This window comes from Rana temporaria, chromosome 12 (assembly GCF_905171775.1).
Source record: "Rana temporaria chromosome 12, aRanTem1.1, whole genome shotgun sequence".
Classification (NCBI taxonomy): Eukaryota; Metazoa; Chordata; class Amphibia; order Anura; family Ranidae; genus Rana; species Rana temporaria.
In genome coordinates this window covers 49,809,227-49,828,835 of record NC_053500.1, presented here as the reverse complement: position 1 = coordinate 49,828,835, position 19,609 = coordinate 49,809,227, and the positions used below count along the sequence as shown (strand labels likewise).

Genomic DNA, 19,609 nt, shown 5'->3' with positions numbered 1-19,609 from the left:
GCCAATCAGCTTCTTACTTCAGCTTGTTCGATTAAGCTTTGGCAATAAAATCAGGAAGCTGTTTGGTTTTAATGCAGAGCTGCAATAGATTTTGCAAGCTCACAATTTAGAAAATCTCCCCAATTGAGTTAAAATAGAACTACACTGTATCTAAGCACCACTGACCAAAAACACAATTACATTTTTGGCTGTAGCCATCTTAAGTAAGGGCAGATGATTTATGTAGGTTACTTCCTGGAATCCATCTGCCCTTATCTCAGGCATGCCAGCGGGAGGGTGTGCTGAGCTGAAAAGACTCCTCCCCTCCTCCTGAAGACTCCTGGGATATATGACATATAGGCATTAAAAAAAGGAAGTAAATGAATGAATGTAAAAAACTCAAAGTTTAAAAAAAATAAAATAAGATATACCTTCCTATCCATTTACTAATGCTAGCAGCATAAGGATTACAAATAGTCAATGCTGATTAATGCCACCTACACATGATCGGAAATTCCAACAAGAAAAGTCCAATGTAAGCTTTTGGTCGGAAATTCCGACCGTGTGTAGGCTCAATCGGAATTTTTCTGTCAGAATTTCCGGCAAGAAAAATTTAAAGACTAGAGCTGGTTCTCAAATTTTCCGACACGAAAAGTTATTGGAGGAAATTCCGATCGTCTGTATGCAATTCACACGCACCAAAAACCATGCATGCTTGGAATCAAGTCGACGCATGCTCGGAAGCATAGAACTTAATTTTTCTCGGCTCGTCATAGTGTTGTACGTCACCGCATTCTTGACGGTCGGAATTTTGTGTGACCGTATGTATGCAACACAAGTTTGAGCCAACATTCCGTCGGAAAAAAAAAATTCCTTGTCTGAATTTCTGATCGTGTGTACGCGGCATAAGGCTGGGTTCGCATATATGCAAATTGGATGTGTTTCTAACTACATCCAATTTGCATAACATATGAATGTGACCATCTCTAAATAGAGCCTGTTCACACATGTCTGGGGCGGCCGCTGTGAGGTTTTGAAAAGGGTCCTGTGCGTTTTTGGGTCGAGTTTAGGTGCAAATTCAGGCAAAAATTCACACCTGAATCGCACCTAAACCGGGAGAACATAAACGCAGCGGACTTCGAACCGCAGCCGGACATGTGTAGACCCAACCTGAGTGAGTGAAGTTTTGCTTTAACTAGTTTTGTTCAAAAGCCCTTGAAATTCCATCGAGACCTACAATTTGAAAGAAATCCCAGATATATTAAACAGGTTCAATAATAATATGTACAATCCCCCCCCCCCCCCAACAAAAACCACACTTGCAGGTAGAATTTCGTTCGCTCTTTTTTGGCCACCCTGCTCCTTTTGCCGCGTACACACGGTCGTTTTTTGTGATGAAATAAAAAACGTTTTTTATCATGAAACAAAACAAAGTTTTTCAAACTTCATTTTAAAAAACGACGTAGCCTACACACCATCGTTTTTTCAAAATGCTCTAGCAAAGCGCGGTTACGTTCAGCACGTACGACGGCACTCTGTTCCATTCAAGCTCGCGTCATAACTTGCTTCTGAGCATGCGCGGGTTTAAAAACTTTGTTTTAAACGTCGTTTTACCCACACACGACATTTTGAAAAACGACATAAAAAATTGAAGCATGTTCGAATTTTTTTTTTTTACGTTTTTCAGAAGACATAAAACAACATTTTTCCCACACACGGTCATTTTAAATGACGTTTTTAAAAACGTCGTTTTATTTCATCACAAAAAACGACCGTGTGTACGCGGCATTTGAATTGTCTAGTCACTGTGGTCGAAAACGAATTTGACTTCCACTAACTATTAGAAAATTTAATGTTTTGAAAACAAAAATTTGGGTTATGGGCAGCAACAGAAATACAGATACATTGCTACAAATAAAAAAAAATAAAAACTCAGATGGTAGATCTTGTAAACAAGCATGACCAACTTTAAAAGTGTGCCACTTAAATATCAAAGATTCCATGCAGGATGAAAGAGCATTTGCTGTTTGCAAGCACCAAACTTCCATCCTGTCTCCAGGGTGTGACTACTGGAATATAAATACATGTTCACATGAACACTCTTTGAGACTCTTTTCACTTTTAAATGGTAACCATGCAGGCTTTTGTTGTATTCAGGATCAGAAACACGAAGACTTCCCTTTGTAGACTCCATATCCTTCTGTCCTAGCCCTAGTTATTTATCATTGAAGGAGCTCTTTAATAGCAGCAATGTAAGGTGACTTGATTGGTGACAAGCCATTCCATCCTAAACCCTTCATATAAACACAACTCATGAGTTCCCCAAGTCATAAAATTGTCTCCATTAGCCATAATTAGATAATTACACCTATTTACCTTTTACAATGTTTCATTCATCAACGTTCACTACCTCTATACATCATATTTTATAGAGAAAACAAGCCAAACTATGACTTCTAAATTGAGGTAGATTTATTTCTAAAGGTGAGAACATTAAAAAAAAAAAAAAACATTAAAAAAATAATTTTTACAATAAGTAAAACAAGAATTTATTTTTACCGCAAAAAAAAACAAGACAAAAAAAAACCTATTCGTTTGAACAAGTTACTTATCGGCAAACAGCATCCTGAAAGCAACATAATGTCACTTAGCAATCATAGTAAATTACATAGACTAGGCAATCGGGATTATCATTTTGGTTTTAAACACATTCTTTACGGTCTACAGGCACTGGTTTTGTAGTTATTTTGAAGAAACCAATTATAAAGGGGGTCATACGTCCAAAAAAATTAAATAAAAGTCATTGATCATTAATTAAAATATTAATGCAACATACATAAATATTGTTTTCTGTGCTTTGCTGTCAACTGAAAATAATTCAAAAATGCAATGGATCATTGATAAATGATTAGAAATTATAATAGATCTGTATGAGGATCGATTCTATGGCACACACAGATATTAGTTTGTGCGATCAGAAGTGATTGGCAAATTCTGTTGAAAATGAAACAAAATTGATTGATTGAAGTCTTTTTTTCGATTGGATAGGCTTAATACCATCGAAAGATCTTCTGAATGATAATATAAATGCATGTGTGGCCACCATTAAATGTGTTTCATTATTAGCGCACACTCATTTTTGGAGTGAAAACAATCTGGTTGGAATCTTGAAGAAATACTTGACATATATACATAAATAAAACCCACAGAGGTGGGCAGCCCAGCAACCAAATGGAGGTGCCTTTAAAGTGCATCTCCTGTGACATCATAGACTTTCCCTGAGAGAACCTGTCTAAGCTCCCTTTGTTCAATGGATTTCAAACAATCGAGTGTCTGTATATAAATAAGGAGTTTTTGTAGAAGAAAATAGACTATTTACACCCTCTGCATAAAAAAATCGTTTGTTTGTTTTTTGTTTTTTTTATCCAGTGCGATCTGTCCATGGTGGTCCCTTACAAAGAGTTCGGAGAGGTGTCAGGTGAGTTGGAACTGGACACGTCTGATGCCTCACTGCTCTCCTTTAATGAGCCCTTGGTGACCCCAGTAGTGAATCCTTCCTTCTCTCTTTTCTTCTGCTTCATCCTCCGGTTCTGGAACCAGATTTTCACCTGGGTCTCGTTTAGTTCTAGTGTGGCAGCGATCTCCACCCGCCTGGCCCGTGTCAAGTATTTGTTAAAGTGGAACTCCTTCTCCAGCTCCGTTAGCTGCTTGGTGGTGAAGTTGGTCCTCATGGTGTTCTGTTGGGAGGTCAACCCATAATCCGCTGATTTCGCTGTTACAGAAAAGAAGCAATTAGTTTTACATTTTCATAACGATTTCTATAAAGATAATAGCAGCTAAAACTCTTCTTATCTAAGGCTGCTACAGGGAAAAATAGAACCATTACTGATCGAGACTCAACGTTTAGGTGGCCTCAAGAGTTGACTCAAAGTTCTGGTGGCCTCAATACTTGACTCAAAGTTCTGGTGGCCTCAATACTTGACTCAAAGTTCTCGTGGTTTCAGTACTTGACTCAAAATTCTGGTGGCTTTAATACTTGACTCAGAATTATGGTAGCCTCAATGCTTGACTCAAAGTTCTGGTGGCCTCAGTACTTGATTCAAAGTTCTGGTGGCCTCAGTACTTGACTCAAAATTCTGGTGGCCTCGGTACTTGACTCAACATTCTGGTGGCTTTAATACTTGACTCAGAATTATGGTAGCCTCAATACTTGACTCAAAGTTTTGGTGGCATCGGTACTTGACTCAAAATTCTGGTAGCTTTAATACTTGACTCAGAATTATGGTAGCCTCAATACTTGACTCAAAGTTCTGGTGGCCTCAGTACTTGATTCAAAGTTCTGGTGGCCTCAGTACTTGACTCAAAATTCTGGTGGCCTCAGTATTTGACTCAAAATTCTGGTAGCTTTAATACTTGACTCAGAATTATGATAGCCTCAATACTTGACTCAAAATTTCGGTGGCATCGGTACTTGACTCAAAATTCTGGTGGCTTTAATACTTGACTCAGAATTATGGTAGCCTCAATACTTGACTCAAAGTTCTGGTGGCATCAGTACTTTTCTCAAAATTCTGGTGGCATCAGTACTTTTCTCAAAATTCTGGTGGCTTTAATACTTGACTTAAAATTCTGGTAGCCTCAATACTTGACTCAAAGTTCTGGTGGCCTCAATACTTGACTCAAAGTATTGATGTCCCCAATACTTTGAGTCGCTGCCCTGGAACAAGGATGGGGCTAGCAAAAGCAGGATACATTCCTACTCTGTACATGTTTCAGATCAGAAAGGATTGAGGTCATTGTTTCGGCGTTAACTAGTCAACTAACATTTTTCAAAGGGAGAGTCAATCAATGGTAGCCTACATGTTTTTGCAGTGTAGATTTCCTTTCAGTCTACTCACTCCTCTCATCTATTCCTCTAAATATTCGTTAGTGGCATGTATACTGATTATTTTTGTCAATCACAACTTCATAGTCAGGATGATGGCAGAATTTATAGGAGTAACCAAGATTAAAACGATGAAGCTCCAGTTAGATAGCTTTCTGGTATATAGAAGTACAGCTTAGTCTACTCACTTTCTAATCTATTCACTGTAATATTCGTTAGTGGCATGTATACAGACTTTTTTTTCCCCAATGACCTCTTCATAGTCTGGATGATGGCAGAATTTATGGGAGCAACCAAGATAGAAAAAACTATGAAGCTCCAGCCAGATAGCTCTTTGGTATAGAGCAGTGCAGCTTTACTTTCTGTCTACTCGCTTTCTAATTTATTCACTTTGTGTTAGTAGTATGCATACAGATTTCTTTTTCCCAATGAGCTCTGCATAGACTTGATGAGAACATAGCTTTTGGGGACAACCAAGATAAAAGCTAAGCTAGATAACTCTCTGTTATATGTTATTATATACCAGAGAGCTCTCTAGCTGGACCCTACAGTATATTGCAGTACAGCTTTACCTTCAGTCTGCTTGTTTTTTAATTTTTTTATTTTGTATTAGTTTTATGCATTTTTTTTGTTTTTTGTTTTGTTTTTTCCTAATAAGCTCTATTAGACTTGATAAGAACATAGCTTTTGGGAGCAACCACGATAAAAATGGTTAAGGTCCGGCTAGGTAGCTCTCTGATATATTTTATTATATACCAGAGAGCTATCTGTCTGGACATTCACAGTATATAGCAGTACAGATTTAGTCTACTCATTTTCTAATTTGCCCAATTTTAGTAGTATATACATATTTTTATTCCCCCCAATGAGCGCTGCATAGATTGAAGTGAATCTGAAAACTTCTGGTATATAAGGCTTTAACTTCAGTCACTTTCCAGGCTATTCACTTCTATGCGTTTTTATTATTATGAATACATTTTTTCCCCCAATACCCTTGATAGATTGAATGAAAGCAAGATCTAAAGGTAGCAATCACCCAACTGTGAAGCTTCAGCTAGATAGCCCTCTGATTACAAGCCATACATTAAATACATTTTAAAAGAATGGGCTGTTCCATGAGTTTGATTTATTCAGCTGTTTTATTATTTATTTTCCCCGACAATACTAAAACCATATATATGTGTCAGGACAACTGAGAGGATGAAATATATGAAAGGTTTATGATAGTTACACAGTGATCTGGGCAAGGCTTGCAGCCATCAAACAAGATGGATGAGCTCCTAATGATCCTCACCCACTTTTAGTACTGAACTTGAGGCCCAACCAAAAGAGAGGTAATAAGTCATGTCTGAGTGTCTCATACTCACTGGTCTTTGGTGGATTCCTCTTCACTTTCATCCAGTCGAAGGTCGGGTTAGATGATGCCTGCTCTGGCTGGCAGGAGAGGTCCTTGTCCTCGTGCAATAAGGGGGAATGGTTGGGGTAGCCCTGTAGCAAGGCTTGCTGTTCCTGACCATAGGAGTGCTGCTGGAAATGCACGTTTCCTGGCACTGCTCCACAATATCCTTCTGAGCCAGTGCTTGAAGCTGTGTTGGTCGGATAAGGCTGATTCTGGAAATAGGTTCCTTCTGCTTCTTGGCTAAGATATACTTGGTGCCCATATCCCTGGTTGCAAGTCTGTGATGTGTAACTAGGGATGGAGCTGGCATAGGCTAAATTTGCGCTTGAGGGATGAAGATGATGATGATAGCTGGGGTTCTGCTGGTGAAACTGATTGGAGACTGGACCAGATCCCCCTACCATAAAACGTCCATCACCGTTATAAATGTCACTGGTAGTGGTACCTGGGCACGCTGGATAGGTGGGTGTCCCTTGATCTAAGTGGTGGTATCCTCTGGGTGAGTAGGCACTAGTCCCACGGTTACAAATTGCATAGTCCAAAAAGGAGCCCATTCTGGTATTGTCCATCTGCCAGAGATGGAGGAGGGTCAACCTGTTTCGAGGGATTTCTCCTGCCCTACAACCTTTAGGTAGTATGTCAAAGCTGTAAACTTCCATCCATAGATTGCCAGGCTTCAAACCCCTCTGTCTCTCACTGAGAAGGCACGTGATTCTCAGGGGACCAATGGCTGAGGACCTCCTGAAGCTTGTCAGATATCTGAGCCCATCGATCATGGCCCATGACATTTGCATGACAAAGAAACTTCAATCAAACCCGGCCCATCAATCTGATAACGACACTTTAGCGTCAGAATCTTTCTTCAGAGCCTCCAAAGGAAAACTTGGATTTATTCAGGACTTTTTAAGTGTTAAAAGACCTCAAGCAAAAGGGGGAAAAAGGATCTGGCAAATTGGATGAGAACTTTGTTTTAATCGAAAGAGCCTTTCTTTCTCCTCCTGATTCTCCATCTGCCAGTTTTAAAGGGATCATGCTGGCTATTTCTTTTTGTTTGTTTGCCTTTTTTTGTTTATTTTTTATTACTGTTCTTCTGTAATTAATAAATAAACGAATAAACAAATAAATAAATGTGCAGCAATGCATTTTGACAGCTGACAACGATTTATAACATTGTGTGCAATGAAAGCCCACCAAGACCCTACAATAAGAGATTGTCCTGCTGCTAGCCTGGCCATAGGGTTCTCTATAATCCATAAATCCAGTTTTCTGATGTCTTGTCTCCACTCACAAAAACACACCAGTCTAGCAGCTAAAACCAACAAATTGGGAGATAATCCTTCATCTTGGTGTCCCACTTCTAGCCCACTGGGCTGGTGGCAGGAAAGTGTCTCCTCTCCTCTTGTGTCTTTGTTAAAGGGGTTAGGATTGGGAAATAAGTCTCTCCCACTCAGTTCTCTAGTTAAAAGGAAACAGTTAGGTAAGCAACATTTATTTACTTGTTACAACATGGGAGACAAGAGCATGTAACAATATGACGCCCACCCTCATTTGTAATACTTGTCAAGAAGCTGCACCAAGTCCCAGAGTCTGGGGACAGGAGTTCATGGACAACTCTGCTGGCCCCTAAATCTCTTTTAATGAACAATTTGTACTGTGCTGTGTTATAGATCCCCCAGGATCTCTGTGCTTACCCCTCCATGTCTTATATTTATGATGCTAAATGATTTTCATCGAGGTAAAGGACCACAGCACACACATTTTTTTTTTTTATGGAAATGTATTATTTGCCATTTATTATAAATATGACATCACACAGATGCAGAGTGGATGTTATTGGGTCATTGCTGCAAGGAAGAAACCCCCATTTCTCATCCCTGCTCAGCCCTCTACATATCTAATTAATGTTTCGGCTGAGGTTGCATAAGGGCAGTTCATTTGATTTGGATTTTAAATCAGTTATTTATTTTATTTAGCCGGGGTAATTGAATCTAGTGACTCAAAATGATCCTCTGATTACACGGGACACGAATTGTGTTACCTATAAATGATGTTTGTTTCTAACATTGGAACAAACATCTACATTGTGCTATGTACAGACAGTGTGTGTTTTACATTGCCACTGTTTTAAAAGTGTTACAGATCCTTTCAATCTTCTTGTTTCTACTATTTCTAATGAATTGCAAGTCCTTCCTGTAATGAAATGTGTGCAATCTTCACATCTCATGCTGCTTTTTTGTATCACCAGCTGTGAAGAAGACATTTCTGTCTTTTTTTTTGTACCATATCCTGGTGGCCAATTTGATGTTTGTAGTTTTATATTTGTAGAAAGTGTTACATTTTTTTTATGTATCTTTTGCTTACTGGTTACATAGTTATGTAATGTTCTTGTCTCCTGTGTAACTTGCCATCAAATCTTTATATAGAGATACAAATGACATCTGATGGTGGTACACCCATCCAAGCACTAAGCATAAGCCTGACCTTTCCTATTGTCGGGTTGTGGTTTATAAAGCAGGCAGAAGGGGGTTTTGATGTGCTCATAATTAAAGGTTGAGTGGAGGCTCTGCATATTCACATCCCAAAGAGTATGTTCAATTTACAGACTGAATATTAGTGAATAAGATAAAGCTGTGTTCAATTTATGTACCCATTCATGTGTTAGAAAATGTCCTTTTTTATTTCCACTGCTCCTAATTGGGATTTAAAATGAAAACAGTTTCACCTCATTTACTACTATTCCTTTTTTAACCACTTCCATACAGGGCATTTTCACCCCCTTCCTGCCCAGACCATTTTTTTAGTTTTCAGCGCTGTTGCACTTTAAATGACAATTGAGCGGTCATGCAACATTGTACCCAAATGAAATATTTATATTCCCCCCCCCCCCCACAAATAAAGCTTGATCATCCCTGCGGTTTTTATTTTTTGCTCTGTAAACAAAAGAAGAGCAACAATTTTGAAAAAACACCATATTTTTTACTTTTTGATTTAATAAATATCAAATTTAAAAATAAAATAAAAATTCTTTCCTCAGTTTAGACCGATACGTATTCTTCTAGATATTTTTGGTAAAAAAAATCTCAATAAGCGTATATTGATTGGTTTGCGCAAACGTTATAGCATCTACAAAATAGGGGATAGATTTATGGCATTTGTATTTTTTTTTTTACTAGTAATGGAGGCGATCTAGGATTTTTATTGTGACCGTGACATTGTGGCGGACATATCGGACACTTTTGACACGTTTTTGGGACCATTCACATTTATACAGCGATTAGTGCTATAAAACTGCACTGATTACTGTGTAAATGTGACTGGCAGGGAAGGGGTTAATACCTGGGGGCTGTTGAAGGGGTTAATATGTTCCCTGGGAGTGATTCTAACTGTAGGGGCAGGGGGACTCACAAGGGGAGGAGACCGATCTGTGTTCCTCTGTACTGGTTCCCACACATCGGTCTCCTCACCTCTGACAGGAGGTGGATCTGTGTGTTTACACACACAGATCCACACTCCTGCCATGATTGCCGGCAATCGCGGGTGCCTGGCGGACATCGCAACCGCCGGGCACACGCACCTGATCGCGAGCTTTGCCGCGGGCGCGAGCGCCCCCTAGCGGCCGCGATGCAAAGGACGTCATATGACGTCCACTCTGAGGGACAGACAGTTCCTGCCAACGTCATATTATTATGGCTCGGTAGGCAACTGTTTAAAGTGATTAATTACATAGTTACATAGTTAGTCAGGTTGAAAAAAGACACAAGTCCATCCAGTCCAACTATAAATAAATAAATAAAATAAAAAATATCGTTCAATCCCATATAACCAATCCTTTACCCACAGTTGATCCAGAGGAAGGCAAAAAACAGCAGTGCATGATCCAATTTGCTATGGCAGGGGAAAAATTCCTTCCCAATCCCCCAAGAGGCAATTGTATTTTCCCATGATCAACTTTACCTATAAAATGTTAGTACCCAGTTATATTCTGTACATTTAAAACAAGTATCCAGACCTTTCTTAAAGCAATCTACTAAGCTGGCCAGAACCACCTCTGCAGGGAGTCTATTCCACATTTTCACAGCTCTTACTGTGAAGAAACCTTTCTGTATTTGGACCCTCTTACAACGTGAACATTGGGAGCATTTACTAAAGGTAAATGGACTGTGGGGTTGATTTACTAAAGGTAAATGGACTGTGTACTTTTGCACATGCAGTTTCACTCTGCAAGTGCAGTTGCTCCAGAGCTTAATAAATGAGGTAAAGCTTCACTTTATAAAGAACACCCAATCACATGCATGAAAAATGAAAAAACATAATTTTTGCTTGCACATGATTGGATGGTGGAAGTCAGCAGAGCTCTCCCTCATTTACTAAGCTCTGGAGCAACTGTATTTGTAGAAGTGCACAATCGAATTGCCTTTTGCAAGTGCAGTTGCACTCCGCAAAGGGCATTTGCTCCAGAGCTTATTAAACGAGGCAAAGCTTTACTTGCAAAGAATACCCAATCACACGCAAGGAAAATCTTTAAAAAAAAATGCATTTTTGGTTGCACATGATTGGATGATGGATGTCAGCAGAGCTTCTCCTCATTTACTAAACTCAGGAGCAAATGTCCTTGTAGAGTGCAACTGCACTTGCAAAGTGCACAGCCTATTTGCCTCTAGTAAATCATCTCCATTGACTTTGCTAGGTAAACGGCCTATAATTCTTATACCTACCTCATAGACATAAGACTTTTATTCATAATCAGATACCCTGTAGTCCAAACAGCATCATATTTTAGAGATTTTCCTGGTATATTGCTGCTGTTCTAAGGTAGGGCCAAATCCAAGAATGTTCCTGACTATTGTGTAAATGGTCTGTGCTAAAATAGCTAAAGTAAACCAAGTTAGGGAGCATTAAGGTTTCATTCATCTCTCTGGGCAGTTATAGAAATTGTCTGGGGGGTGTCAGCTTTGCTCTAAAGGTGCCATTTTGACCAAGCTTGCTGAAATTATGAGTTAAAACTGAACTCCGGGCCAGATAAATATTGTCTAAGTGGAATATCCATATCACTATGTATAGGTGAAGTACAAGTCATTTCAACTTGGAAAAATGTCAAAATTGGAAAAAGATAGACATTACCCCACTGTTCTCACCCAGTGTCCCATTGTAACCCACGCAGAATGTGCATTTTAGGTAAAAATAGATATTTCTAGTATTTAACTTGTTCACTACTTTGCCAATTCTGACATTTCTCTCCTACATGTAAAAATCATAATTTTTTTGCTAGAAAATTACTCAGAACCCCCAAACATTATACATATAGGGCCAGATTCAGAAACAGTTATGCCGGTGTATGAGTAGATACGCCGTCGTAACTCTGAATCTACGCCGTCGTAAATTTAAGCATATTCTGGAAACCAGATACGCTTAAATTAGGCTAAGAAGCGGCGTAAGTCTCCTACGCCGTCGTATCTTAGGGTGCATATTTACGCTGGTCGCTAGGTGGCGCTTCCGTTGAGTTTGGCGTAGAATATACAAATGACTATATACGTCGATTCTCGAACGTACGTGCGCCCGTCGCAGTAAAGATTTGCCGTTTACGTAAGGCGTTTTCCGGCATAAAGTTATTCCAACAAATAGCTGGCCTAGCCCATGTTAAGTATGGCCGTCGTTCCCGCGTCGAAATTTGAAAATTTTACGTCGTTTGCGTAAGTCGTCCGTGAATGGGGCTGGACGTAATTTACATTCACGTCAAAACCAATACGTCCTTGCGGTGTACTTTGGAGCAATGCACACTGGGATATGTCCACAGAGGGCGCATGCGCCGTTCATTAAAAACGTCAATCACGTCGGGTCACCTCACCAGTCATTAACATAAAACACGCCCCCCTGTTCCACATTTGAATTAGGCGCGCTTAGGCCGGCCAATTTACGCTACGCCGCCGTAACTTAGGAGGCAAGTGCTTTGTGAATACAGCACTTGCCTCTCTGACTTACGGCGGCGTATCGTAAATACGATACGCTACGCCGACTCACTAATACGCCGCCGTACCTGAATCTAGCCCATATTTTTTAACCACTTCCAAACCGCCGTACGTCTTTATACGGCCTAACTTTAAAGATGTATATCTCGGTAACGGCAGCAGCTGCTGCCACAACCGAGGTATCAATCTTTAGTGTCAGCGGTTCTGTTAACGATAATAGCAGTCTCCACGACGGATTCGCCGCGAGATCGCCGTTATCGGCGACGGGAGAGGGGCCCCCCTCCCGCCGCTCTCCCGCGCCCTCCGCCGCTTACTGTAGCCGTCGGTAGCGGCGGAGGCAATCGGGACCGTTCGGCTGCTGACTGGGGACGAGACTGAAGGAAAAATCTCCTTCGCCCGTCCCCATAGCTCTGCTGGGCGGAAGTGACGTCAAAACGTCAGTCCCGCCCAGCCTCTTAAAGAAACATTTTTTTTTGTCATTTGAAAAAATGACAGTTTCAAATTTTTTTTTTTTTTTTTTGCATTTCAGTCTAAATATGAGATCTGAGGTCTTTTTGACCCCAGATCTAATATTTAAGAGGACCTGTCATGCTTTTTTCTATTACAAGGGATGTTTACATTCCTTGTAATAGGAATAAAAGTGATCATTTTTTTTTATTTTATTTTTTCCAGTGTAAAAAATAATAAAAAATAAAAATAAATAAGAAAAAAAAAAAAATGTTTTAAAGCGCCCCGTCCCGACAAGCTTGTGCGCAGAAGCGAACGCATACGCGAGTAGCGCCCGCATATGAAAACGGTGTTCAAACGACACAAGTGAGGTATCGCCGTGATCGTTAGAGCAAGAGCAATAATTATAGCCCTAGACCTACTCTGTAACTCAAAAAATGCAACCTATAGAATTTTTTAAACGTTGCCTATCGAGATTTTTAAGGGTAAAAGTTTGACGCCATGCCACGAGCGGGCGCAATTTGTAAGCGTGACATGTTGGGTACCATTTTACTCGGCGTACCATTATCTTTCACAATAAAATTGGGCCAAATGTATTGCTGTCTTATTTTTTAATTCAAAAAAGTGATTTTTTTCCAAAAAAAATGCGCTTGTAGGACCGCTGCGCAAATATGGTGTGACAAAAGGTATTGCAATGATCGCCATTTTATTCTCTAGGGTATTAGAAAAAAATAAATATATAATGTTTGTGGGTTTTAAGTAATTTTCTAGCAAAAAAAACTGTTTTAGTCTTGTAAACACCAAATCTGAAAAACACCCAAAGTAGAAAAGTGGTTAAGGAAGGCCCTAGAGAATAAAATGGTTCATGTTGTTCATTTTTTATATTACACAATATTTGTGCAGGGATTTTTTCATATGGAATTTTTGGGGGAAAAAATACACTTTAATTAATTTGAATGCAGAAAATACAATATATAACGCAATTTTTTGTTAAAATATAAATGATGATGTTATGCTGGGTAAATAGATACCTAACATTTCATGCTTTAAAATTGTGCACGCTCGTAGAATGGCACCAAACTACAGTACTTAAAAATCTCCTTGGGCAATGCTTTAACATTTTTTTACAGGTTACCAGTTAAGAGTTACAGAGGAGGTCTTGTGCTAGAATTATTGCTCTTGCTATAACATTCAAGGTGATACCTCACATGTGTGGCCAAACATAATTGGGTGAGACCTACGTATGCATTCGCTTCTGTGCGTGAGCACAAGGGGATGGGGGTGCTTTATATTTATTTATTTTTTTAATTATTATTTTAAATATTTTTTACACTGTTTCTTTATTTTTATTTTATCACTTTTATTTCTATCACAAGAAATGTAAACATCCCTTGTGATAGAAATAAGGCATGATAGGTGCTCTTTATAAAGAGATCAGGGGTCTATAAGACCTCAAATCTCTCCTCGGAAAACATGAGATAAAAAAATGATCTCTGCTTTCAAGAAAAAAAAATTGCATTATTTACATCTGCCAAAACTGTAAGTGACGTCATGACATTGCTTCTGGCCTTCCAGGAGCATAGAGATGGCTGGGACCATCTGGTCCACAGCCGGCTCTGTGGTAACCTGGCAGAAGCACCCGAACGGATCCCAGACTCTCCGATCACATGGGAGAGACCGGAGAGGCGCGGTGGGTAATGGGAGGGGGGGGATATCCCCACCCGCCCCCTCTTAAAGCAATCCAGTGGCTAATCAGCCGCTTTGATGACTTTTACATGAGAAGGCTGAAAATAAAGATACAGAGATGATGCCTGTAGCTGCACTTCTATGTATGCCCTATGTTTGGGAAAGTGGTTAAAGTGTAACTAAAGGCAATTTTTTTTTCATTTTTGAATAGATTAAGGGAGGGTTATAACTCCTGTTGTTTTTTTTTTGCCATCCTTGTCCTATAGGAGAGATTTCCCTTCACTTCCTGTCATGTAACCAAAACAGGAAGTGAGAGGAAATCCCTCCAAAGTGAAGGAAACCCAGCATGACCCAGAACTAGTGTCCCCATTGGAAGATCTCCCTTCTATTACTACTGTTATGTCAACCCAAAATATGGGATTTTCTTTTACTTTTACGTTCGATGAAAATGGTAAACAGGACAAATAGAGAGAGTTAATCTCCCGAACGGGGACACAGACAACAGTAAAAACTGACAGGTGTTCTAATCCCTCTCCACTCTACCCAAAACTGAAAAACGTGTTGCCTTTAATTATACTTTAATCATTTTGGTCATACAGCTCTCCTGCTGGGAGAAGTGCTTACCATCATCTTAACCCATGAAAACCAATGATAAAATAACGCATTTGAAGAAATTTTGCTAGATGAGTAAAAGGAAGTGTTTTCAAGGATCCTGATAAATTTCTATGTTTTGAAAGCCAAGCCCTCTTCTTTATTTTCTGCTCTTAAGCCATTTGGAGAATTGCCAGATATCAGAGTTTTGGTGGAAAAAGTCAATCTATCACCGCGGCATCCCTGGCCAACATTTGCATAATTTGGCAAAAGAAGACTGATTACCATCTGTTTATTAACAATGAAATCTCCCGTTGTATCACTAAGATTCCAGATTTTACAATGATTATCTGAGTATATATGTGGTTATTCTTCAAGTGCATTGTCAAAAGAAAATTGGCCCGATCGTCTGGATCTGCTCATGTGCAGAAGACCTTTTATTAACCACTTAACCCCCGGACCATATTGCTGGTCAAAGACCAGAGCACTTTTTGCGATTCAGCACTGCGTCACTTTAACTGATAATTGCGCTGTCGTGCGTCGTGGCTCCCAAACAAAATTGGTGTCCTTTTTTCCCCACAAATAGAGCTTTCTTTTGGTGGTATTTGATCACCTCTGCGGTTTTTAGTTTTTGCGCTATAAACAAAAATAGAGCGCCAATTTTGAAAAAAATGAATATTTTTTACTTTTTGCTATAATAAATATCTCCCAAAAATATATAAAAACATTATTTTTTCCTCAGTTTAGGCCTATACGTATTCTTCTACATATTTTTCGTTAAAAAAAAGTCGCAATATGCGTTTATTGATTGGTTTGCGCAAAAGTTATAACGTTTACAAAATAGGGGGTATTTTTATTAATTTTTTTTTTTTTTACTAGTAATCGCGGCGATCAGCGATTTTTTTTCGGTACTGCGACATTATGGCGGACACTTCGGACACTTTTGACACATTTTTGGGACCATTGGCATTTTTATAGTGATCAGTGCTATAAAAATGCATTGGATTACTATAAAAATGCCACTGGCAGTGAAGGGGTTAACACTAGGGGGCGGGGAAGGGGTTAAATATGTTCCCTGGGTGTGTTCTAACTGTAGGGGGGGTGGCCTCATTAGGGGAAATGACAATGTATGAACAGAAGAACAGCATTTCTCCCCCTGACAGGACCGGGAGCTGTGTGTCTGTAACGAGCGATCGCGTGTGCCCGGCAGCGATCAAACCTACCGGGCACACGCACGGGAGTCGGGGGCGAGCGGGGGGCGCGTGCCCCTAGTGGCCTGCGAGAGAGCCGACGTAGAGCTACAGGCTCTCGCGCAGGGGAGTCGACCTGCCACCATAAAACGACGGCGGCTGGTCGACAAGTAGTTAAAAGAGATAAACGGGTTGATCTTATAAAGGACTTTGCAACCTTAAAGTATTTTTTTATGATGTTGCAGATACATTTTCTGTGTTTTTAATGGAAAATCAGCTTTTCAGTGCCAGGTGCCATACATTATAGTATTACACTTTGTTAGTGTCACTCTCTTTTTATACAGTTCATATTATTGTACTAGAACATTGTCTCCCATGTTGGGGTACCATTGATAGATACTGTTATAAAAAAAATAGAAAAATTGCATATTTTGGTCTACCCTGTATAAGTTCTGTGTTGGTCTGGGTTTGCACAAGGTTAATTATTTGCTCCCCTCCCCCACCTAGCAGTGTTCATGCCTGGCGATTGGCCACTTAGGCTCAAACATTGCATCGTTGGAGGAGTGGCAGAAGGTCATAGGCCAGTGATGGCGAACCTTGGCACCCCAAATGTTTTAGAACAAAATACAAATTTGACATTTTATACCGAGTTGGCTGAGACCAAAATGACAGACAAGGATTACAGCAAGGATTACCTGCATGAAAGGATGGACCCCAGAAGGGGCAACCCCTTCTGGGGTCCATCCTTTCATGCAGGTAATCCTTCTGGCCTTCTGACCTTCTGGCCTCAATTACAGTTTTTATATCCTATATTTTGATCAGTCCATCCTTTCATACAGGTAATCCTTGCTCTTATCCTAGTCTGTGATTTTGGTCTCAGCCAACTCGGGATAAAATGCCAAATTTGTATTTTGTTTATTATATTTGTGTATTCCTGTATTGTCTTGTAATTTGCTGTATTGTTTTCTTTCTATTTCCAGTAGATAGCGCCTGATAAATGTAATTCTCCTGAGGAAGCTACTAATCATGGCGAAACACGTAGAGAATTTTTCAGCTTGCACATTCTTGAAACTGTATTGTATAATTGGATGGATTTTCTATACTCTGTCATTTTTAATTTTTACAAATAAATATATTTTTTCATATAAATGTTGTTGTAACTCTGCACCTTCAAAATCCCAAAACCCTTATCTTCTTTAAATTGTTACCCTGCTAAGATTACTTCATTGGTGGTCATTGGGAAAATTCTCTTTAACATTGATGGTGGTAAGTGGGAAGAATGCTCCCTTTACAGTAAGGTTTAGTAAAGATATTACAGTCATGCCTATTGCTCTGCCAAGTGGTGTTGGACCTGGAACTATGCAGGCACCACCACATGGGAGGTTATGTAGCCACAGCTCAAGGAACCCCTGGCCACCTCCGTAGGAACCCCAGAGATTCAAGGAACCTCTCGTTACCTCCGTACTAACCCCAGGGATCCAAGGAACCCCTACTCACCTCCGTAGGAACCCCAAGGATCCATGGAACCCTGGTTGCGAATCGTTGTTCTTTAGAGTTCATTTACAAAGGATAGAGGCTTTTCTTATAACAACGAGAATGGCCACTTAGCTCAGTAAGTAAAGTACGCTTAGCTGTGTTCATATTGAATGCCAACTCATGTGCAAGGAAATACAAAATAGGATTTTTGCTTGCATGTTATAGGGGGATTGAAGTGAACACAGCTTTACCTTATTCCCTAAACAGTCTGTGTCCATTCATCATTAACCCTTGAGTGTGATTGCATAGCATGCAATTGCATCTTGCTTGTGATGTAAGCAGCCCCAGCAGAGTTAGATCTGTCATTCAAGTGACACTCTCTAATTTTCTCTTTCTTTCCTCCCCCAGCATACATGGCTAGTTAAATTCAAGTCAAGCAACACATTCAAGCCTCACTTGCAATGACAAGGCCAGAAGTCAATTAGTATTTTAAAGCACTGGAATCATTAATTGCTGTACATTGAGACTTTTCTAAATGTTGGAGTATCTTAGCATGGCCAGTCCTCTTTTTTTATAGAGAAAATGTGCCAGACTGTTCAAGGTGCATGTTATATGTTACAAAAAAGATGAGTGGAGGAAAGACTAGTCTGTCTTGTGCAGAATGTCCATTGTGCTCTTTGACCAGAACTAGTGCAAGCATATTCTACAGCTTGGCATAGAAATCCTGAGCCCTGCATTGCCCTTCCTACAGCAAGATCAAGTACCACTAGTGATATGAAGTACACCCATTGGAAAACACAGCTACCATACCTATCAGGGTATTTTTTTTTTAACGTTGCTGTTAATTGACCATCCCAACAGATGGAGGATGGCATGTGGGTTTAGCTTAGTCTCAAAGTCAATACACCCAAGTCTCAATGCTGGTCTCACCAATAACAATCTTCTCATACAATTTCTTTACACACTACCTTATTTTAATTATGCATTGTGAAGGCCTATCCAAACAATCCATAGCTTTTTTTTTTAAACTCAGTTACAGTACATTGTGATTAGAAAATCCAATGCAGAGTGAGCAATCAAAGTATGAAATGTGTGGCAAGCCTTAGTAACACAGGGGTCCACAGAGGAAGATCCTGTGGGCAACAATAATTGCTAATAATTGCTGGCAGCTCGGGTGTGTATTTTGAGGTATGGCTTTTACCTTAACCCTCGGTTCACGCTAAATGCGTTGCAAATTCACAGCAAATTTGCTGCGGATTCCGTATTGCATCAAAATCGCAACCTGTAATGCAAACGGACTGCAGAGTGTATGTTAACCACTTCAGCCCTGGAAGAATTTACCCCCTTCCTGACCAGACCATTTTTTGCGATACGATACTGCATCGCTTTGACTGACAATTGCGCAGTCGTGTACACAAATAAAATTGATGTCCTTTTTCCCACAAATAGAGCTTTCTTTTGGTGGTATTCGATCGCCTCTGCATTTTTTTTAGTTTTTGCGCTATAAACAAAAAAAGAGTGACAATTATAAAAAAAAATTCCAATAAAATGTAAAAAAAATAATTTATTCATCAATTTATGACGATATGTATTCTGCTACATGTTTTTGGTAAAAAAAATCCCCAATAGGTGGGGAAAATAGCAGATCTCATGCTACCATCAGAGAGGGAGCAAATAATGTGCTGCTTAGAACAAGTACGGTGGTAGAACCTCTTGTCTGCATTTCCAGATAAGAGGAGGAGCAGCAGTGGTGGTGGCTGCCTGAGTGACACTTTTAAGTTGTATTTCCAACCACATGGTACAGGCCTGCCTGCAGGCAGCACTCACAGGCAGCACTTGTGAGGACCCCAAATGAGGACCCCCATGGACTTTTGGGTTTCTAGGCTGGACCAGTAGCCACGTCTTGCACAGTACACACCGGAGCTTCTGGCTTGCCCTACAGCCAGTGTGTGGCAGAGTTGCCAACCTACCAGATTGAAATTTACTGGCA

At 39.9% G+C, this 19,609-nt stretch overlaps 1 protein-coding gene across 1 annotated transcript; it reads right to left on the bottom strand.

The window, feature by feature from the left end:
• Window positions 1–2,571: 2,571 nt before the first annotated feature.
• Window positions 2,572–6,892, bottom strand: HOXB1 (homeobox B1). The gene is made up of 2 exons (XM_040330461.1): window positions 6,232–6,892; window positions 2,572–3,751 (listed from the first exon to the last, which is right to left on the bottom strand). The coding sequence occupies exons 1-2, from the start codon at window positions 6,830–6,832 to the stop codon at window positions 3,432–3,434; spliced, it is 921 nt and encodes a 306-aa protein (XP_040186395.1). The 5' UTR covers window positions 6,833–6,892; the 3' UTR covers window positions 2,572–3,431.
• Between the last annotated feature and the right edge of the window lie 12,717 nt (window positions 6,893–19,609).